Source organism: Octopus bimaculoides, chromosome 23, assembly GCF_046866305.1.
Source record: "Octopus bimaculoides isolate indiv1 chromosome 23, ASM4686630v1, whole genome shotgun sequence".
NCBI lineage: Eukaryota > Metazoa > Mollusca > Cephalopoda > Octopoda > Octopodidae > Octopus > Octopus bimaculoides.
This window is the reverse complement of record NC_142950.1, coordinates 28,668,054-28,692,521: the sequence shown is the minus strand read 5'-3', so window position 1 is coordinate 28,692,521 and position 24,468 is coordinate 28,668,054. Positions and strand designations below refer to the sequence as shown.

Below are 24,468 nucleotides of genomic sequence, written 5' to 3'. Positions count from 1 at the left end.
ATATATATATATATACTGAAAAACAGCTCAAAATGTTTGGGAATAGACAAATTCCAGTCCATTAAATGAAATGCTAATGGAATCGATTTAGTTCTAACAGAGTTATGTAGTTTGAAGGGAGGTTTTTTTTTTTTTTCTGTAATAGCACTTAAATGTATAGAATCTGAAAGTTGGTTTATTATTTCAAAATTATTATAATTTATATTGCATATTTTGATCTTCAATTTTTATTTGACATACATAAACAGAATTTCTGTTCAATTTATGCATTATACTCTGCCACACGATAACCTGATATCTATAGCTAAATGTTTGTTAGGCAAGCTATTAACTTATCAATGCCAGAAGCTAAAACAATGATAGTTTACATGAATAAAGTTTCTTATTTAGGTGAAATAGTAGATGTTAGAAACGGATTTCTAGTATTTCTAAAATATTGAATTAAGAAATTTGAAAATGTAATGAGATGTGATCAGAATAGTGACGGTTGATGTAAAGAACATAGGAAAGCAACAGTTCATAGATCATAGTCAAAATGTAATACTAATATTCTAAAGATGGTAATCAAAAATACTAATATATTTCTATGAGAGAAAAGCTGAACATTAGAAGCATCAGTTGTGGCGTGCAAGAGAGACGATTGCGCTGGTATGGACATGTGGTGAGAATGGAGGAGGATAGCTGCGTGAAAAAGTGCCACACCCTAACAGTTGAGGGAACCCGTGGAAGAGGTAGGCCCAGGAAGACCTGGGCTGAGGTGGTGAGGCAAGACCTTCGTACATTGGGCCTCACCGAGGCGATGACTACGGACCGAGACCTTTGGAAATGGGCTGTGCGTGAGAAGACCCGGCAAGCCAAGTAAGATCGTTGCCAGTGCCCCTGGACTGGTTCTTGTGCGGGTGGCACATGAGATGCACCATTTTGAGCGTGGCCGTTGCCAGTACCGCCTGACTGGCTCCTGTAGGATTTTCGAGCGAGATCGTTGCCAGTGCCCCTGGACTGGCTTGTGCGGGTGGCACATAAAAGACACCATTTCGAGCGTGGCCGTTTTCGTGCGGGTGACACGTAAAAGCACCCACTACACTCTCTGAGTGGTTGGCGTTAGGAAGGGCATCCAGCTGTAGAAACTCTGCCAAATCAGACTGGAGCCTGGTGTTGCCATCCGGTTTCACCAGTCCTCAGTCAAATCGTCCAACCCATGCTAGCATGGAAAGCGGACGTTAAACGATGATGATGATGATGATGATGAGTCTTAATTGCAGCTTAATTACTCAGTATTTTCCTTATTATTTATAAATATGACATCTATAACCCCATGAGACAAAAGGTTATGATCAACTTTGTCTGGCTTTCTGTACAATCAATGTAAATAGATTCAAGCCCCATAACTTTATAGATAGAGAGATAAAATAATCCCAAACAGTTTGTGAAGAATATTTACAATTTTTGCTATGTATTGGCACTTTTACAGCTCAGAAGGTAAGTATGATACTGTTGTGTTTATTTTATTTATAGAAATATATCCCCCAAATAAAGGAAAAAGAAAATCAAATTAAATACTAGTGGTGATGGTGGTGGTTGGTGGTGCCTTCCTGCAAAGTGAATATTATCATCAGATATGTTATATTACTACTGCTGCAGATTATATTCCAGTTCAATATTATTGAAAATACAAGTTGAGAATGGCTTTGTTTCATTCTAGTATTGCCAGTATCATTTTCCGCATGCAAGGGAAAAATATTTCAGAATATAAGATATTCAGCTGAAATCAAGCACAAGACACATTTATTATGTCTAAAAAAAAAAAAAAAGAAAAAAAATGACAATGTAATCAGCAAAGTTGAAACCAGTAAATGGCAATATACTTAAAGAAATATACTAGAAGATGATACAACTGAGTCAAATATTCATAAAATACCATTCATATATGTTTCAACGTTGAAGATAAAAACTATACAGCAGTAAATAATAATGAATACTTAGGTTTAGGATTAATGAGTGCCAATGCAAGAAACACTCAAGTCTTAAGTCATTGTATAATGTCTACCAATTAATGACAGAAAAATAGATAATTAGGTCAATTAATTTAATTAGATATCAGAAATGATGAATATGAAAAGAAATACTGAATATCATTATCATTTTGCAGGATAAATTTTTATAATTAGTTTCAGCAAAAATGTAAACTGCGTACAATATATATTATTTTCTAATCTAAAAAGAAAGAGTCAGAATTATATAGCAACTTTATTAACTGACAGAAATGGAACCACAAAGCATATTAATATCAAATAGCAATATTGTACTAAGACAATTCAATTACCAAAACAATAACGAACAACATTTTTCAACTGATAGCAAGACCAAAAGCAATCCAGAGTATTTACCTACACTCTAAGATGAGAAGCAGAGAAATGGGTGAAACATGAGGTAATCACATGGGGGAAACATGAGGTAAACATGATATACAAGAATGAAGCTGGGAACATGCAAACCACTGCAATTTATTAATAGAAACAGTCCAGTTATATCTTTATGCAATAAAATTCGTTAATTTCACAACTGTTATATATATATATATATATATATATATTTTTTTGTCATCTGAACTATTAATCATATCAAAATGCATACAGAAATGTCTAAAAGAAAGTGAGTAAATTTATGCAGGCTTCCATCAATCCAAATTTTCGTTTGACACAGAGGAAACAAAAAATAGTGAAGAGATGATATATTCTGTTGGCAGAAAGCTGTTGTTTTTATTCATTTAGTTCATAAAGAAAACATGATGGCTTACTTTCTTGGATTTTATTAGATTTAGAATAGAAATTTTCCTCTGATCAAAAAAACAAAGACTTGACGTAAACTTCACTGAAGCATAACATTTAATATGTTCCGATAATTTCTGGTTGAATGAAAATACAAACTTAATCTCAAGAAATAATAAAGTGCTTTTCTGAGTGTATAAAGAATGGCTTTAAACATATCCAATAGTTCTCTGTAAAACTATCACTCCATTAAAAAAAATATTCTTGATATTTTATTGAAAGCTGTAATATTTTCTTTGATTTTCATTGAATGGGTTTTAAATCAACTTTCTCATAAGGATGAAGAAACTTAGGCAATAACATTAACGTCGAATGATATTTAAGATAACTATTTCAAGATAAGTGATTTGTTAATTTAGATTTTGAAAGATTTCACAACCACAATGCTACAACAGGTATAGAAGAGAAAAATCTCAATATATCCAATATGAAAGCCATCTTTCATTATCAACATCATTATTCCAACAAGCTGGCAGAATCATTAGCACGTTAGGCAAAATACTTAGTAATATTTCGTCTGTCTTTATGTTCTGAGGTCAAATTCCACTGAGGTTGACTTTACTTTTCATCCTTTTGAGGTTGATAAAATAAGTACCAGTTGTGTTGTGGGGTTGATGTAATTGACTATCTCTGCCTCCAAATTTCAGGCTTTGTGCTTATGGTCAAAAGGAATATTATTATCATTATCATTATTAGGGGGGGGGGGGCATGGAGGCAAAGTGGCTGAATTCCTTTTGAGTGTTGGGCCTCATGGAGCTAATGACCAAGACCTTTGGCATTATGTTGTGCTTGAGAAGAAGACCCATCAAGCTGAACAAAATCACAGTCATGGCAGATACTGGTGTCACACAAATGGCACATAAAAGCACCCATTACACTCTCAGAATGGTTGGCATTAGGAAGGGCAACCAGCCATAGAAAACCATGCCAAATCAGACAGGAGCCTGGTACAGCTTTACAACGTGGCAGCCCAGTCAAACTGTCCAACCCATGCTAGCATGGACAACAGACGTTAATTAATGATGATATGGTGGGCGGGCAGAATCATCAGCACTCCTGACAAGATACTTAGCGACATTTCATTTATCTACATTCTGTGTTCAAATACTGCTGGAGTTGATGAAAATAAGAACCAGGCCAAAATAAAATCCAGGCCTTGTGCCTTTAGCAGAAAGGATTATTATTATTATTATCATTAAATAATTTAGAAATAATATACAAGGAAAAACAGAATGTTTTCTATTTGTAGGAAAGTTATAGTTTAAAACAGAGATGAAAAGCACATGCCAACATTTTCTTTTTTATTGCAGAGAAGGTGGAAAATGTTGCAGGTAAACAATTGGAAACTAACGACAAGAGAGAATAGGAGCTAGTATTGCATAGTTATGAGTATATAAGCCAAAGGTGATTACATGTGTAAGAGAAAATCTTAATGCTAAGTAAGAATTGGTAAATGATATATTATATATACACAGATTGTATTATATACACAATAATATATATATATTCAATTATGAATTGAAAGCAGCACTAGTGTTGTAAACGTATTCAATTGCACATGGTGAATGTATGTTTTGCATGTTTGCCAGTTTGTTGTGGTTTAGTGCTTTGAGGATGACTTGCTCATAATGCTGGGTGTTAAAACACCTGAAAGTCTTGCAAACAAAAAAACAAAACAAAAGCACATACATTGAGCATGTGTGGTTGATAATTTATATGGCTGTGCTGTGAGATTAAGAAGTTTGCTTCCTTAACATGTGACTTTAAGTTTAATCTTATGGTATAGCACCTTGGGCAAGTGTCTTCTAATATATTGCTCTGGGCAGACAAAAGCTTCGCAAATGGATTTGTAGAAAGAAACTGAAAGAAGCCTATCATGTGAGTGAGATAGATAGATAGATAGATAGATAGATAGATAGAGAGAGAGAGAGAGAGAGAGAGAGAGAGAGAAAGAGAGAAATAGAGACACCAATTTCTTGACATTGCATGAGCAACAAAAGCAAGCAATACTGCCATACCAGCATTCATTTCAGGTCTAGCATGAAATTACCTTGCTAGTAAACAAGTGAGATTTGGCAAGAAGAAGGGCATCTGACCATAGAAAATCTGCTTCAACAAATTCTGTCTGACTCCTGAAAACTTGGAAAAGTAAACAATAAACTGATGATAATGATATCCTATCATCCTCATTTAACATCTATATTCAACAACTCAAAGGGCTATGTTAGACTCCAATATCTGCTTTGGCAAAGTTTGTATGACTGGATGCCCTCTCTAATGCCCACCACTTTACAAAGAGTACCAGGTGCATTTTTCGTGGCACCAGCTCTAATGAATTCATCAAGTAACTTACAAGAAAAAACTGCTTGACAGAGTGGAGATGCAGTACAAAGGAATGTGGCTATGTGCCAGGTGTTGAGAGGTTTAAAGTACAACCGAAGGACAGGAATAGGTGTCTTGCTGTAGAGGAGATACATAGCTATTCCAGCAGGAATGGGAGAAAGGATACAAAAGTAGCGTCAAAGTGTACTCTCAAAGTACAAGATGGAATATATAAGATCAAAGTAGAGTTGAGATATTTTCATAGCCAACAAACAGTTATTTACAGGAAAGCAATCACCAACCAAAACGTAATTTCAAAACAAATGTGCTGACCAGAAACAAAATCTGGCAGTAATTTATTTACTCATAGTTGTGAGACTTACACTACAGACTTATCATATACTTACACATATGAATGTATACACACACACACACACACACATTCACATTTATACATACACACATGTCCATATATATATATATATATATATAATGTGAAAATTATAAGGGTAGAAAATTTAGAAAATATTTTCATACCGGTGGTTAGCATGCATAATAAAAGTCAATAGACAACATATTTCTATAATTTTTGTTTCCATTCTCTTTGGAATTACTTTTTTTTTTTGTGGTTTGAGTTTGGCTGCCCTTTCTAGCATGTAAGGCGTCCTGCCAAGGGTCACCTCCCTGTGTATAAATCCTTATACATTTTTATACATATATATATATATACACACACACACACACACTCACACATACACATTATCATCATCGTTTAACCCTTTAGTGTTTAAACCGGCTGTATCCGGCCCAAATATTCTATACATTTTATGCTCTGCAATGTTATTCTAAAAATAAGCAATTACATCTTTCCTATCTTGAAGCTACAAAATAATATCAGATAAATTTTTTTAAATGTGAATAAATAAGAATTACTTTTGACAAATTAATCTGAACGCTAAAGGGTAAAAGTCTACGTTCCATGCTGTTACAGGTTGGGCAGTTTGACATCAGACTGGTCCAAAGACTGCATACTCCGAAGTCTCTTTTGCCATAGTTTCTAAAGTTCGATTCTCTTCCTAACACTAAGTGCATTATAGAGTATACAGTACAGTTCTATATTTAAGAGATGAGGAATTATTTACATTATTTACATTTGACGGATATTCGTCCTCATCTTGTTTGTTGTTAACACAACGTTTCGGCTGATATACCCTCCAGCCTTCGTCAGGTGTCTTGGCGAAATTTCGAACCTGGGTTCTCATTCCAATCGATGTTACTATTATTATTATTATTATTATATTATTATTAGTATTATTATTACTATTATTAATCAGGTCGCTGCAGTGAATCGAACTCGGAACCTTGGGGTTAGTAGCCTGCGCTCTTAACCACTACGCCATATGCCCGATACGAATGAGAACTGAGGTTCGAAATTTCCCCAAGACACCTGACAAAGGCTGGAGGGTATATCAGCCGAAACGTGTTAACAACAAACAAGATGAGGACGAATATCCGTCAAATGTAAATAATGTAGAGTATACAGTGTTCTTTATTTTTTTATGTTGCACAAGCACAAGATCAAATTTGAGTAAGTGGGGCTACAATAGGCAATGAGGTGGCTTTATGCCAATTGGTGACAGATTAAAGTGAGAAGGAAGGGATTGGAATAGACCATCTTGGAAAGATAAAAGACAAAATTGACCTCAGCAAAAATTAAGCTAAGAATGTAAAGAGCCAGAAGGAGCACAGTTCAACTAAAGACTCTGCTAGCTCATTATGATGATGATGATGATGATAAAATAGGCAAGAGAAGAAAAGAGAGAGGATGGGTGAAAGGAAGAAGGAAGAGACATGGTTGGGCAGGTTGTAAGACCATGGGAGAGACATAGTAAATAGGAAATGGGAGATACACAGATAGGAGAGGAAATTGATCAATGCAAATTGTGAGTAGAGAGGACAACTGAAATATGCACTTCTGTTCACATTCAATTACTACAAAAGAATAGTCAGTTACAGAGATGATGGTTGATGAGAATATCTTGAGGATGAAATCTGGAATGTGAGGGGACAGCTGTGCATATATATATATATATATATATATATATATATATATATATATATATATATATATATATAATCATCTTCAAAATGGAGATGAACACCATTCCTCCAGTTATTGGCTCAGAAAATTGTTAAAGTATTAAGGCATTTTTCTTAATATGAAACCAATGGTAGCCTTAATACACAAATAAAGAAATTCTATCCACCAATGCAGCGTTGAACACTGATTCTCATTGTTCTATATATACACAAACACACACTGTTTCCGGAATCTCAATTTCTCTGATGAGCATGTCCTTTATTCACCATGAAGTTCAAGGCTCTGAGATCAATCTTTACCATTTCACTTCTTGTCATCCTAAGTTTCTCTCTTTTGCAACCTCCATCTTCATTAAGTAAACAGAACTTCTTTACACACCTGTCCTCATCCATATACATCATATATCCATGCCAGCACAGTCTTCTTTCATGCACACTACACCTGACTCTTCTTGTACTTTATAGCTTATCAGTCATGCACACTTACATTGCACACCTAAGCAGAGCATGCCAGCTTCATTTGCTTCCAGTCTTCTCAAGACCTATGCATTCAAGGCCCATGTCTCACTACCATGCAGCATTGAAGTTCAAAGACAAGCATTGTACAATCTGTTCATTTCGCTCTGCAGAAAAAAAAAAAACTCTTGTAGCCAAAAATGGCTACAAGACTTATATATATATATAAGTCAGTAAATAGTGAGGTTGTGTTAACCGCAGGTGGAGAAATAATAGGAAAATGAAGAATAAGGCAGAATGCTAAACTGGAAGCATATTTTAATAAAGATTTCTAACCAGCTTTCATTGCAAAGCAAATTTTCAAGAAGGAGAATGAAAATGTTTTTTACAAAGAAGTACAAAATGAAGAAAATAATATATAAAAAATAAATATACCAATACATTATATTGTCTTTGAGCTTTTAAAGTTCAATGGTAATCCATGTATATAATGGTTGGAGAAATAAGGATGCATGAGGATTGAGAGTTGTGTTAGGTTAAAAAAAAGAGAAAAGGGGCTAAAAGTTTGTGTTAAGTAGGAAGTGTGGTGTCAAAACAGGAAGTGTGTGTAAAGGGAGACAAATCTTTTTAGTTGGAGTTATGAACTCTTTTTCAACAGGAACTAAAAACATTTGTCTCCCCTTACACACACTTTCTGTTTTGACACCACACTTCCTGCTTAACACAAACTTTTAACCCTTTTTTTAAACCTAACACAACTCCCAATTCTCATGCATCCTTATTTTTCCAACAGAATTTTAAAATTTTCTGTTGGCTTGCTTTCCTTGTTTCAACATGCTGTGTATTTATAGTGAGAAATATTCTATGTGGTTAGATGATCTAAAGTTTATTTTTCAGCATATTGGTATAGAAAACTTTTTTTCTTTTGCCCTTATTTATAATTGTGTATAAATTTCACCTTAAAAGGTAAGTTAATATGCTGGCCACTGAAAATTATTTTTGAAAAATTTTATCCTTATATTAGAAGTATATATATATATATATATGTATATATATAAAACAAATAATAAATGAGTATATGCATATATATACGTACAGGTATGTGCATACCTACGTCTACCTGTATATATAGGTGCATGTCTGGGTACAGGACATTGAAAACAAAACGTAGACAAGAAAATAATAATAACCAGAGTACAGAAAACACGCAAGCCACATAGAAAACATTTTCCTTCATCAGCTACCCCATATATATATATATATACATACATAGACACATAGTATACATATATATATTATACGTGTAAAACTGGCCATAAGTTTAGCATATAGGTTCATATGGATATGTTTAGAATTGCAACTATATATATATATATATATATATATATATATATATATATATATATATAAGAACACGTACATAAAACAAAACATACAGATCTGCACATATACTGATGCCAAATACTTGTACATGCACACAAACATGCACATCTAACATGTCTATGTTGTTGAAACTCTAATGAAGAAGCCTTGGATCTTGGTTTGAAACTGGCTCTCCTTTTCCATTGGTTAGAAATCAAGAAACAAAACTAAACAGCTGCATACACATGCTTATGTACATACCCATACACACATATTTATATAGATAGATAAATAGATAGATATATTCATGTGTCCTTGATTCATGCATGCATATACATATAAACTTACATAAATATAAAAGTGTGTGAGTATAGCCACATATATATATATATATATATATACGCACACACATGTATACACATCTTTATTCATACATATATGCACACTACATAACCATCCAATCATATTTACACATACATTCACACACACACACACACACATGTATGTACAGATGACTGGCTCCTTAGTTTCCTTGTAAAATATTCCACTTATATGTTACCGAGTCATTGCTTAACCTGGAGTTAATATAGAAGAAAATCTGTCAAGAATATTGATCCTGATAGTGAAGGAACATTCTAACTGCCTCACCTGGTCTGAACCTAATAATCTGTTAAACCATTAATATTCAGTTAGACTATTTTTTTTATTATCTTTTATCCATTACATGCTTCAGTCATTAGACTGTGGCCATGCTGGAGCACTACCTTGAAGGGTTTTTAGTTGAATGAATCGATTCCAGCACTTATTTCATTTTTAAAGCCTGGTACTTATTCTATCGATCTCTTTTGCCAAACTGCTAGGGTATGGGAATATAAATTCACTGACACCAGTTGACAAGTGGTGGTGGGAGACAAACAGAAGCACAAACACACACATAATGGACTTCTTTCAGTTTCCATCTACCAAATCCCCTCACAAGGCTTTGGTTGGTCCGAGGCTATAGTAGAACTCACTTGTCTAAGGAGCCACACGGTAGGATTGAACTAGGAACTATGTGGCTGGGAAGCAAACTTCTTACCACACATCCACACTTGTGCCTATTCCTGAAGAATCAAAATGAAGTCACTTTTGTTTTATATCTTAATTATCCTAAATGAAACTCAAAAATTTATTTTTCCGTAAATAGTTTAAAGATACATTGGAAGAAGAATCTTTTCTCCACTATTATTTATGTGACTTCTATTTTACTTCCTTGCTAAAACTTTCCAGTCTTACATAATCCTCCACTAGTGATGGAATAATAAATTTGCCTGACAGTACATTACTTGGAAACTTATCAAGTCAAACAACACAACTGTACTGATTTTCTTAGGTTAAAGACAAAAGAGTAAAGACTTTCCATATTATCTACTCAGCTTATTATATGTACATATTTTATCGGGCTTATAGTAATTTGAACTAATAATTTTAAATCTTCAGTTTTTCCTCTCCATTCTTTCAGAGTCGCTAACAACACCCCATAAATCAATATATTAAGCATTAATATCATTCACCCTTATTCTTTGGCACTATACAAAAACCAATTTTGAGCAAGACTCTAAACAAAACAAAATGCTATCTTGCTACTTTTTATTGCAGCCACAACCTATTGCTGTAATTAGTTGAAATTTCAAATAAAAATGTTTCATCAAATAAGTTAATTTTACAATATCTACCAGATATCTTGCGTTATTTAAAATATATAATATTTCCCCACTTTTTCTTTTTTGAATGTGGGTGGGGTTTATTGACTGTTATCTCTCTCTTCATATAAATTACATTGTTCACATATATAAACATACTGAAACATTTTTGCAGATATTGCATATTAGTAGTTTCCTTACTACATTACGGTGGCTTTCATACTGTTTGTATCTATGAAATTAAAAACTTACAGTGTCAGTCAAAATGATGAAGAATTAGGTATGGTAAGGAAATGGTATTTTAGTTCCTCTTAATTTTGTCTGAAAGAAACATCTTTGTCATGGCATTTGCAGGACCAATAAGACAAATGAAATCGATGTGGTTAATATTTCACAAGTAGACAGATTCAAGGAAATCATGAGTAGAACAGGAATTCCAGTGAGAAAGAAACACCAGGAAGAGTATTTACTTCATGCAAGACCTAACAGAGGAGTAACAGTGAGTGATTAGAAGAGGAAACATGAGTGACTTGGGAGCATTTGAGAAGAGGTAGTACAAGCCCAACCACATCTTAGAAGCATAGGCCACTGTAATAAACTAGTAGGGAACCAGTCATATGATTTAATCTTGTCTTCCTTGCTGTATTTAAGTATTTCAGCTCAAACATGCATTAGCCATTCAAAAACTGTTAACTTCATATAAACATTTACTATTTGTTATATGACATCAAAATGACACTGCAGCTCTGTGACCAGGTTGCAGTTCATGCAATGAAAACTTTGACGCCTAATAAATAATGTTTAATTAATGTTAACAGTCTTTGTGTTTTTGAATGGCTAATATGTATGTTCTATGCTGCTATCCTTTTAGTTTCAACACAGTTTCAAATCAAGTCACTTGCATGTCAAGTACACCTCCGAGATAAATACACCTATTCTAGTAATCATTATAGTGGAAACTTCAACTAATTATAAAGATAAATTGTGTTTGCAATATAAAGGACAACTTTTAATAAAGAGTTCATAGCTGAATGATTCAACTGGCCTTACCCAACAATGACCAGTCAAAGACGAGTGCACTACAAGAGAAAGCATTCCTAATCACTATGGAAACCATACAATAATTTACAAAAGTCAAACATTTGCTCAATCCATGCATTGGACTCTCAAAGATGAAACAAATCATGCAAATGTCTTTGTTAAATGGACATTCATAATGTAAGCATGATATATTACTTCAGAAAAGAGCACTATTTTCCTATACATTAACTCACTAATAATGGTTTGAACTAATATTTAATTCATACTTGATTTTAGTCAGCCATGCACAATGATATCAGACATGTCCTCGTTCAACACAGAAAATATATTGTACAACTAAATTGATACAGGAACAGTTGTTTAAATATTGCAAACATGTAGAATATTTATTTATTACCTTCATGACAAATCACATTAAGCTACTTTTAATGCATAATATTTTTTTTTAAAGGTTTATATGATGTTGGGGGATGATTCCTTGAGGCTTCAAAATGAACATTTTGTTTAAGAAAGAGAAAAGTATTTTTTGAATCATTTGACTATTAAAGCTGAAGAAGGCTTTCCAATTTCTCCAAAACAGGATTTGGTCTGAAATGCCAGGAAATCCTTCTCCTGATGACAGATGAAATTTCCATCAATTCACCTTCTCTGTTCACTATGCCTGGAAGGAATGGGAGTAGAGTCCTGTTTCTTTACACTTTACATGTTTGCAATGTATAAAACTATCACAGTATTTGAAACCACATCAGCTAACAACTATATACCATTTATACAATATCAAACCATAAATACTCAACATTTGATAGTTCTTGACAACAGTAAATATCACAGATTTTAATAGGAAATGCTAAAAAATGTTCTAGTAATGAACTAATATTGGTTTCAAATTTTGGTAAAAGACCAGCAATTTTCAAAGTAAAGGAGGGTATAAACTGATTACATCAACCCCAGTGTTCAACTGGTACTAATCTTATCGACCCTGAAAGGATGAAAGGCATAATCGCCCTCAGTGGAATTTGAACTCAGAACATGAAAATTGGTGAAATGCCTCTAAGCATTTTGCCTAGCATGCTAATGATTCTGCCAGCTTTGTCGCCTTACAGCATTACAAAACAGATTTCAAATTTTGGCACAGGACCAGCAATTTCGAAGGAGGGATAAGTCTATTACACCAACCCCAGTGTTTAACTGCTATTTTCTTGACCTTGAAAGAACAAAAGGAAAAGTGGACTTTGGCAGAATTTGAACTCAGAATGTAAAGACAAACGAAATGCCACTTAGCACTTTTTCTCCAAGCTCACAACCCTCAGCAGTGAAAGTAATATTAACAACAATAATATCATTCCTATTAAGATGCAGTGAAATGCCATTTCAACAACAATAAATAGATAGAGAAGAAATAATTTCCATAAAATAATAACTTCAAGATAAAACCAATTAGGTTGAATTCCTAATAAGCAACAAAGAGCGTTATATTGCACTATTGTAGAGTATAATGGCAGTGTTGCTAGAAGAACTAAAACTGCTAGCTATTATGAGAAAAGAGATAATTCAGATCATTGATATCTCACTAAAGTATTTACTAGTGATATTAGCAGAACTACCAACCATTAGATAGTAATTCCCACAATGCATTGCAATATCTCCTTCTGCATCTTATAATTTATTAATATATTTGTAATGGAATATAAACAAAAGCATCAGTGACCTATATGATTGAAGTCTTGGCCAACAACAAAAGAATGAAATCATAGATTTGATCTGAAGGTAGTGAAGGGAAGGGCTGAAGAGATTGGAGGGCATGTCTAAAGTGGAGGCAATGGAGGAAGAGAGTGGAGGTATGAGGAGAGTGGAGACGAGGAGTAAGAGGAGAATGGAGGCGAGGGGTATGAGGAGAGTGGAGGCGAGGGGTGTGAGGAGAGTGAAGGCGAGGGGTGTGAGGAGAGTGGAGGTGAGGGGTGTGAGGAGAGTGGAGGCAAGGGGTATGAGGAGAGGTGGTGATAAAAATGAGTGGAGGCAAGAAGAATGAGGAGTGGAAGCAAGAGGAATGAGGAGAGTGGAGGTGAGGGGTATGAGGAGAGTGGAGGTGAGAGGAATGAGGGGGGTGGAGGTGAGGGGTATGAGGAGAGGTGGTGATAAAAATGAGGAGTGGAGGCAAGAAGAATGAGTGGAAGCGAGAGGAATGAGGAAAGCGGAGGTGAGAGGAATGAGGAGAGTGGAGACGAGAGGCATGGAGAGGGTGGAGGGGAGAAGCATGGAGAGAGTGTGGGTGAGAAGCATGGAGAGAGTGTGGGTGAGAAGCATGGAGAGAATGGAGGTGAGAGGTACAGAGAGAGTGGAGGTGAGAGGCAGGGAAAGAGTGGAGGAGAGAGGTATGAAGAGAGTGGAGGAGAGAGGTATGGACAGAGTGGAGGCAAAGTTTAAAATAGTGGAAGTAAAAGCTGATGAAGTGGAGGTAAGGAATGAAGATGTAGATGTAATGACTGACGAGGTGTAAGTGAGGATCGTTGAAGTGAAAGTAAGGACTTGAGATGTAAAAACCGTTTCTTTAGTTGCAGAAATCCAGGAAGATGATTCCAGTTAATGATACAGAAACAGCAGTTTTGTACATCTTCATATCTTCATCATATAAAACACCATAAGATTGCAGACTGGTGAGTTAGACATGTTTCTCCCCGACTAAGAAAATGAAAGACTTTGACTATGCTAATGGAATAGACCAGTAAGACCATATGTATGCTAACTCTTGGATAATCTACAATAATTCATTGATTCAGACTGTGGTGGTTGTTAAGATTTCTATCAGTTGGTCATTTTTGTGTCAGATTTAGAGCTTTGTGACTTGGTATCTACATAATATAAATAATTATGCTTGATGAGTGGTGAGTAGCTAATATAAATAATTGAAGTAATAAAGACTAGTAATAATGCCACACAGTTTGATGTTAGTGTAAATAGATTTATCATGGATCAATTTATGGACTCGTTAATAGTCATTGCTGTCATTCAATACAAGGTTACCGCTTATTATGCAGACACATATTTAACCCTTTAGCATTTAAAGCAGCAATATCTGGCCTAAATATTCTACTTGTTTCTGTTCAAATTGACCAGATCTGACCTCTCACAGCTACCCTAAAATGTCATTCTAAAAATAAACAATTACATCATTGAAATCTCAAAGCCACAAAATAATTAATTCAAAACAATTTGAATAAATAAGCATTATGATTGACAGAGTAAACTGAATGCTAAAAGGTTACAGGTATTGAAGCCGGTGTATTTTAATCTTTTACATTTTTTGCAGACATAAAGAATTCAGAACTATATTATTAAATGTTTCTTTTTTTATATATAAAATAATTTTTGTAACTGTATTTCTAATTATAAAAAACAACTTTAAAAAATAATCAAGAATTGTAATGGTTTTAATAAATTAATCATATTTATAATTCAGTCAGTGTTTAAAACTTAAATGATTCTTATATTAAATTATGATGGTTTTTAAATTTAAATATGAACATATTGAAATGTAAGGTTCTGTAACATAGAACAAGCAGCAATCTAAGGCAAAGTAGTATTAAATGTTTTAAGACAGGAGGGTATGATCTGAAAGAGATTGGGCTACTATTTCTAGCAAATCAAGTAACAGTGTAGAGGCTTCTTGTTGATTTGATTGATATATTAATTCATTCTCTATGTAAAATAGGGAAATCTCCAATATACTAGTTCTATAAAATTTCTGTTGTAATAAATTAATGAACAACTTTCTAAATCCTCATCATCATTTAACATCCACTTTCCATGCTGGCATGGGTTGGACAGTCTAACAGGAGCTGGCAAGCCAGAGAACTATACCGGGCTCTACTATCTGCTTTGGCATGGTTTTTATGGTTGGATGTCCTTCCTGATGTCAATCTAAAACTTAATCAGAATGATAATAATTATTATTATTAAGTATTTTCAGCATCATGAACATGTACAGCTATAACTTCATATAGCTAGAAAAACTGATTGTAAGCTTACCTGATTTTGTTTACAACAAAGAACCTATAAGATATAACTATATACAGCTATGTAGAAAGCTTTATAAATAAATTAAAAAATCTAAAATGGAAATGGTATTTTCTCATTAACAGACGCACTAAGAAACGAGCCTGATATCCAATGATTAAAGGCTATAATAGGTCTAATATCCAATGAACAAAGGCTGTAAAAGTTTTAATATCCATTGAGTAAGGGCTATAAAGATCTGATATCAAATGGTTATGGGTTATAATGGGTTTGATATCCAATGATTAAGGGTTATAACAGCTCTGATATCCAATGATTAAGGGTTATAACAGCTCTGATATCCAATGAATAACAGCTGTAAAAGTTCTGATATTCAATGATTAAATGGCTTTAAAATTGCAACACAACAGAATCTAGCTTACACTAAATTTTGTTTTATTTTTAAATCGATAAAAAAAAAAAAGGAGGGGTGGATTTTATAATTAAAATGTTTGAAATAGAATCTGCAAAAGAAAGTCTCAAGCACATGTAGGGACTGAATCTGATATCTTGCACAATAGTCAACTGTCAGAACAATAATAATACATTGAAATAATAGTAAAGCTATTTACACAAAAGTAAGACTAAAATGCACATTTTTAACCATATAAAGGAAGAAGAGAGGTTCCTAAGATTTAGGGATGAACTTTTCACTTTACCCAGTACTATATTAATGTCTTATAAGGACTTACAATTACAAAAAGCAATTTATAAAAGAATGTGCATCTATCATTAAAGCAATAAACACAACTAGGTACACACATACAAGCAACTGTATAAGTGTACAAAAATATCTGTCACATCTAAAAGTTGTTGGGTGCACAGAAAAAACAATACTGAAATACATTTTCCATATTCATATAATATTAAAAAGAAGCAAGCCTATAGCTAGTTGTGCATTTCTAAGCAACATCGAGACCATCTATCAATAACACTGCAATATTATATCATCGCAAACACCACCATTAAACCATTATTACCGTTTTTCATGATATGTCCAACATATTGTCACATCATCACACGTGTTGGCCGTTAGCACCTTCACAACATTATCAATTTTTTCAACATTAACAACATAATCACTTCTATAATGAGCAATTAAAGTCCTACTTCACAATACTCACTTCAAAAACGGGAACCTGCATGCCATGTTGCTGTTGGTAATTTGAGTGAAACAGGTCAGTCTTGTGTAGATACACATTAGTTTAAAACAGAGGCCATATGAGAAAGAAACCATCTGTTGACACTTACGCTTGGCATTATGCTTCCTTTTTCCCCTTTAGGTCATCTTACACATCATCTAAGTCGTCTGGTAATAGTCCTGAAACGTCACATGATAGAAAAAAGGAAGAGATGAGACAGCAACTAACTAGAGCTTAAGAATGGCTTAACTGTTACAAGAAGTTAGAGGGTGCTGAAGCAACAGATGAGAGCCAAGAGCAGAGGAGACACAGCTAGCAGTATATAGTGTTAAGTTAGAAAGCTTCTGAATCTGTTGTAAAAATAAGTGCATGTAGATGCACACTTTTGTGCATGTACATAAATATTCACACACACATATATATAGATATATATAGTTCATAGATGAGAATCAGATGTTCTCCGTATAGAATACACTTAGTAGCGCTCAAGAGAATTAAACTTGAACAGGCATAAAATTTATTGTAGGGATAAGCAAGTTAGACAGGTCAATATATAAAGTTTTACTATATTAATGCATGAAATACAAAAATATATATATATGTTTACACATAAAAAAGGTCCAACTTACACAAAATACAAATGATATAGAGGATTTCTTCAACCCCTCTAACCCTTCTATGTCATTTGTATTTTGCGTAAGTCGAACCTTCTTGTATGTAAACATAAATACATTTCTTGTATTTCATATATTAATATAGTAAAACTTCATATAATGATCTGTCTAACTTGCTTGTCCCTACATTTATTTATATAGGTATATTTATATATACATACATAACATCTCACACACAACAGTATCAAATAAAAATTTTGTTTTTAATCATTTGATTGAAAATCTGAAATTTTATAATGTCACTTAACATGAAGATATACAACTAAAATATTTACCAGCAACACAAATGACCTTTACAAAGCAGTTCTTACAATACTTCAAAACACTTGTTTCCAATTACTTAAGCTAAAATATTTTCTTTTTCCTTTCATCCACTAATTTGTTACAATTTCTGGTAGTTTTAAAGAATACAGTGACTGTAATTAAATAAATACCCTAGTACTAAATTTCAATAAAATTACACACTTTGCTTGATACATCCAGTTGGTTTTCTTTAGAGTTAACTAGACTGTGCAAACAAGTGTAATTTATATACACATGAGATGTGATCAAAGTTTTTGGAGGAGTTCACCAGCTGTGATTATATAGTTCAATGGAAATGTGTATACAACAAATGGTCATAATTGGTCATTTTTAAGATATCAAACCCCTGTTCAAATGTTTTTTGAGATTTTGTAAGGCATGGCCGTGTGGTAAGAAGCTTGCTTCCCAACCACATGGTCCTGGGTTCAGTTCCACTGCATGGCACCCTGGGCAAATGTCTTCTACTATAGCCTTGGGCTGACTAAAGCATTGTGAGTGGATTTGGTAGATCGAAACTGAAAGAAGCTCATTGTGTGTGTGTGTGTGTGTGTGTGTGTGTGTGTGTGTGTGTGTGTGTGTGTGTGTGTGTGTGTGTGTGTGTGTGTGTGTGCATGCATGCATGTATGTGTGTGTGTATCTCTGTGCATCTAACTGTTTGTGTTTGTTCATCATTGCTTGAGAACTGGTGTTGGTGTGTTTACATCCCTATAACTTAGCAGTTCGACAAGAGACTGACAGAATGAGTATCAGGCTTCAAGAAAAAAAAAAGAAAAAGAAAAAGCAGTAGAATAGATTCATATGACTAAAAATTCTTCAAAGTGGTACCCCAGTATGGCTTCAGTCTAGTGACTGAATTAAGTAAAAGATAAAAAGTTATTCTAGAAAAGTTCTGTGATTTTTATGATGGCTGATAAATTCAAGCCACACACATGTGATAAACATTGCTTGAAGCAAGTTTGCCACTTTGGTGCTTAAAATGCATTATAAAGCTTTTGCCAAGCATTCTTTAAGCTGAACACAAGTTTTTGAGTGACGTTTCATGGCTGGTCGAATGTTGGTTGAAGATGATGAGAGTTCAGGTAAGTAATCACAAGTAAAATGCCTGAAAGTGTGAAAAAAAAATCTTTGTGAACTCATCCACTGTAACAATCTGTTGGCCCTCTCACATAAATGGAATCAGTTGTTGAGTCTGACAGGAGAATCTCATGGTAAACCTAGACATACAACTTGTTGCTCTTATATTTGTTTTCTGGTTCTTGACAAGTAGCAGCACCTTGATGTGGGCCCAAGAGCCATGTTGAATGAAACAGAAGTTGAAATAGTAACGCCGAGTGAGTAGATGAAATTCAAAAGGAATCTCAGGTGGTATTGGACAGCCTTTAGAAACAGAATTACAAGTGATGCATTTTTTTTCAGCTTTTTATTACTGTGTACCTTGTCAAAAGGACTTATAAAAACCTGGTGCCTGAATATACTATATAAAATACATTATTGACTGAAGTACTGACTGGCACACTTTCTGGTGCCACCCCATGCATAAACGCAAGAGTATGCATGATCGGCTTTCTTGAGAAAATGTACAACTGAAAATACCTAGCTTGACCTTAGTATTAATTTTAAGGCTAAGTCATGTTAAATTTTCATTGTAAGTTCAAGCTTCACTGATGAAGTTGGTGTCCTTCTGAGTAAAAAATGCTTTGTCATGGTTTCGCATGATCATTGAAGATATTTGTCACCAAACAGAAATGTTGCTCAACCTGCTAGGAACAGGAACCAAATCTTCTGCAAATCAAACTTGATCATCTTAAATGGAGAAGGACATTTTAAACAAAAGTATTCTAACTGTAGAATCTGGATATTTACAACTGGAATACTTTTGATCATTAGGTGTAATAATCAGAACTAACTCAAGGCTAAGTTACAAAAAAAAATTTAAATACACTGATTTTCCGACAAAATATAGATTATACTTTGTCTATAGAATGAGAATACTAATAATCTAAAAGTCAAATGGTTTGAAATATTTTAACGATTACATATAAGGCAGATTCTAAAAGAATTTATCTAGAAAAATATATGAATTTGTTGCAGTTATGACATCTAAAAGCTTTGTTAGAAAATCTAACTACAAGCCCACAATAACATTGAGAATTACATATCAAGTTCTTAGTAACTGTAGAGTGTAAATCAAAGATTATATATATATATATATATATATATATATATAAGTCAGTAAATCGTGGGGTTGTGTTAACTACACGTGGAGAAATAATAGGAAAATGAAAAATAAGGCAGAATGCTAAACTGGAAGCATATTTTAATAAAGATTTCCAACCGGCTTTCATTGCGAAGCAAATTTTCAAGAAAAAGGAGAATGAAAATGTTTTTTACAAAGAAGTACAAAATGAAGAAAATAATATATAACAAAAAATTATATATAAAAAAAAATTAATATATTAAAAAATATATAAAAAAATAAATATACCAATACAGTATATTGTCTTTGAGCTTTTGAAGTTCAATGGTAATTCATGTATGTAATGGTTGGAAAAATAAGGATGCATGAGGATTGAGAGTTGTGTTAGGTTTAAAAAAAGGGTTAAAAGTTTGTGTTAAGCACTTCCTGTTTTGACACCACACTTCCTGCTTAACACAAACTTTTAACCCTTTTTTTAAACCTAACACAACTCTCAATCCTCATGCATCCTTATTTTTCCAACCATTATATACATGAATTACCATTGGACTTCAAAAGCTCAAAGACAATATAATATATTGATATATTTATTTTTTTATATATTTATTTTGTATATTAATTTTTTTATATATATAATTTTTTTTTTATGTATTATTTTCTTCATTTTGTACTTCTTTGTAAAAAACATTTTCATTCTCCTTCTTCTTGAAAATTTGCTTCGCAATGAAATCCGGTTAGAAATCTTTATTAAAATATGCTTCCAGTTTAGCATTCTGCCTTATTTTTCATTTTCCTATATATATATAGATATATATATATATATCTATATATATATATACAAGGGGATGCGGAAATGTTCTTGGCTTTAAGGGTATCATGAAAGGTCTGGTTAAAGGCCTAACCTTCCAAGTTCTTTACAGGATTTAGAAAAAGTACCACTGCAATAAGCGTGTGAATCTGAGAGAGGGATATATTGAATAAAATCATTATTAACTGATCATCCTGTATTTTCTTTTACCCAAAGCGAGGAACTTTAAAGCACCCCCTTGTACATATAACTTTGATTAACACTATACAGAGTCAATCAGCACACATATATATATGTGTGTGTGTGTGTGTGTGTGTGTGTGTGTGTGTGTATGTACATCCATACACACATGCATATGTGTGTGCGTATATATATATGTGCATGTGTGTGTGTGTACATACACCTATATCCATACACAGAGGCTAAAATTTGTTAATATATTAACTCTGGGATAATTGATGAATGTAAATAAAAGTTTAACAGCCTTGTGTCTGTATATGTGTGTTGCTGGACCAGATTCATTCAACATTTCTTAATATAACTGAAGGCAAATAGGCTCTTAAAAAAAAAAAAAATTCAACCCTCCAAATATCTAAGCAATTTATCAATCAAGACATTATTGCAAATGATATTAGTTAGATATTATAAATACCTAATTTGAGACAGAAAACAAATACAATTAAAAAAGTAAATAAAATCATTTATAATATCTAATTTGAAAAGATTGAATGATAGATGGTCTAAGACACAATTGGCAATGATGTCACCCACCAAGCAATGGAAACAAGCTTGGAGTCATACTGAAGACCTTGCAGTCATAAATTCAGTTCCCACCAATAGAACTTGTAGCACTTTTTCTGTTTCAAGTTAGTGCTAATAATGTCAAATACCATCCTACATTTCTATTTGTTCAGCAAGTTGTCCTCTCTTTCAGAAGAAGCAACAAACATAATATCGTCTTCATAAAATATTGTAAGCTTCAGTTAGTTGCAATCTAGACCATATTTATCTACAGCTGTTATCTTCTCAGACCCTGGCTAATGGTAAATGGATTAAGGACTGCCAAAATGCACTTCACTTTATCCGACTTCGATATTTCATATAATCAAGTGAAATCTTATTTTGTAGTTTGTTTTGGCCATCATACATAATGGTCATGCTGGGGCATTGCATTTATTCCAGAATCAACTATAATTAAATTGGCACTAAATTCACCATGCAACAGATATTGAGAGAAAAAAAAAATTTAGATTGGTTTAATTCAACAATTTATAAATGTATACAATCAACACGTTGCTATGGAAACAAAATTTCATGAAAACATCTCTAGTAAATGCAGAGAAGCAAGCTTTTCATTAGAGGAAGCAAAACTGATAATACATAAATAAATCTCAAAGACAACAAATGAGATTCTACACATTGCTCAATCTGCTAGAAGTAGCAGACAAATCCTCTTAGATCCTATCCTGCCATATTAAAAAAGGGAAGTATAGTACATTAGTACATTAGATAATGTAGTCCAAGATATATAAAAACAAAACAGGATAAACCACAAACCATTAAGCTTGCAAATAATTTTGTTCTGCACATACAAAAACGTAGCAAATACCGAATGAGACGTGTGTGATAGGCGTTATACAAAAAAACAAAAACACCCTGATAACCTCCCTAAATCTATTTAATGATTTACAAAATTAGATATGCGTATGCCAAATCCCCTGGGAGTTGGTGTTCCAAAAGGTTTCTATTTTTTTTTTTGAAGGAGTGGATAATTAGATGCACTCTACAGAAATACATTGAAAGACGATTATAATGAAGCAATATGCTAAGGCAGAAGGGGAAACAACAGGAAGATGACTACATGACTTTGTAAAGCAAGATGCAAGATTAAAGTGAGAAAAAAAATGAATAGAAGGAAAGTGATTATGTTGCAAGAGACCAAGTTGTTTTGTGATGATAAACATTTCATCCATGAAGGTGCAAGCCACCTCACTTAGTTTCCACAACATTTACAACATCAATGGATAAAATCGACCTGCTAAACGTTTGCGATACCTACTGGGAGTTTTATAAAACATTCAACAAATTTAGCTGCAGAGCTCTGTAACAAGTGACACAATACCAGCACTAGGGAAACAAAATGTAATTGGTTGTGGAATAGCCAGAAGTATTTTGTTGAATGGAGTAAGAAATATATAAAGTGGAGCCCCATTTCCAAACAACTGATACTTCTAATAGCTTCTATACAAATATACACACACACACACACTATATATATATATATATATATATATATATATATATATATATATATATATATATATACACACACAACACATACACACGTTTGTGTATGTACAAGGGGGTGCTGAAAAGTTGCTGGCTTTGGGTAAAAGAAAATACAGGATGATCAGTTAGTTATGGTTTTATCTAACATATTCCCCTCTTAGATTCACATACTAATTGTAGCAGTCTTTCAGCTTTTCAAAGCCCTGTAAAAGAACACGGAATGTTGTACCTCCAGCTAGGCCTTTCATGACACCCTTAAAGTCAAGGACATTTCAGCCTCCCCTGCCCCTTGTATGTATATATAAATATACATGGGCTGTATTTTCCAGCATACAAGTTGAATTTCTCAGACCAAAATTTGCAGCCTTAAAAAAAGGTAAGTCAATTGATGCACCAACGAATTTGGAAAGATAATGAAGTTGTTTGAATGTTTGCACTTGATGTTTACACTGTATGCAATGGCAACTTCTCTACCAGAAAATACATTATGCACCCCCCCCCCCCACACACACACTTCACTCATTACATGATGCTGGCCAAACCTTAGCAGTAGTAATATATAATACACACACACACACAACTGTATATACTCCTATATATACATATACACACACACATAAAGGCAGATATGCACACACGCATTTGTACATATATAGAAACACACACTCATACATGCATATCTGTACACACATTTACACATGCAAGCACATACTGTATACATGTCATAAAAACACCAAAAGCACCCACTCTGATTAACTAAGTGAATGGCATGTAAATCTTAAAACGAATTATGCTTTCTTACATGAATAAAAATCTGCAAGAGGTCTTCTCTACAGTATAAATGTACCGGGGAGTGCAGCTATATCCTGTCCCCTATTCAGCTTGTATCAGTATATAACAAAGAACTTAAATGAAATTAAGGGTTATTCTCTCTCAACAAGAAATTTTCTTTAACCTGCCACAAGTAAAGCTTATTTATTCCCATTCATTTGAATCATGCATTATCTTGAGCTTTGAGCTCCATGATTTTAGTGATGTGATTGTTTATTTTTAAAATGACATTGTAGGTGGGTGTAAGAGGCTGGATCTGGTCAGTTTAAACATAAAACAGGTAGAATATGTGGACTGCATATGGCCAGTTGAAGTCTGGAGAGTTAGGAGGTCAGATGTCCAGGCTGAAATGTGTCAACCTGCAATACTAAGGATGAAGC

At 33.6% G+C, this 24,468-nt stretch overlaps 1 protein-coding gene across 4 annotated transcripts in view; it reads right to left on the bottom strand.

Annotated features, from left to right (window-relative positions):
• Window positions 1-24,468, bottom strand: part of LOC106873040 (uncharacterized) — a 526,342-nt gene that overhangs the window by 159,965 nt on the left and 341,909 nt on the right. For all 4 annotated transcript variants that reach the window (XR_016238090.1, XR_016238091.1, XM_089340317.1 and 1 more), the window contains one exon: window positions 17,096-17,165. Coding sequence is in view for 2 of the 4 variants with exons in the window: in XM_089340317.1 (XP_089196443.1) it covers window positions 17,096-17,104 (9 nt within the window). In the remaining 2 variants the exon portion in view is untranslated. The remainder of the gene's footprint in view (window positions 1-17,095; window positions 17,166-24,468) is intronic.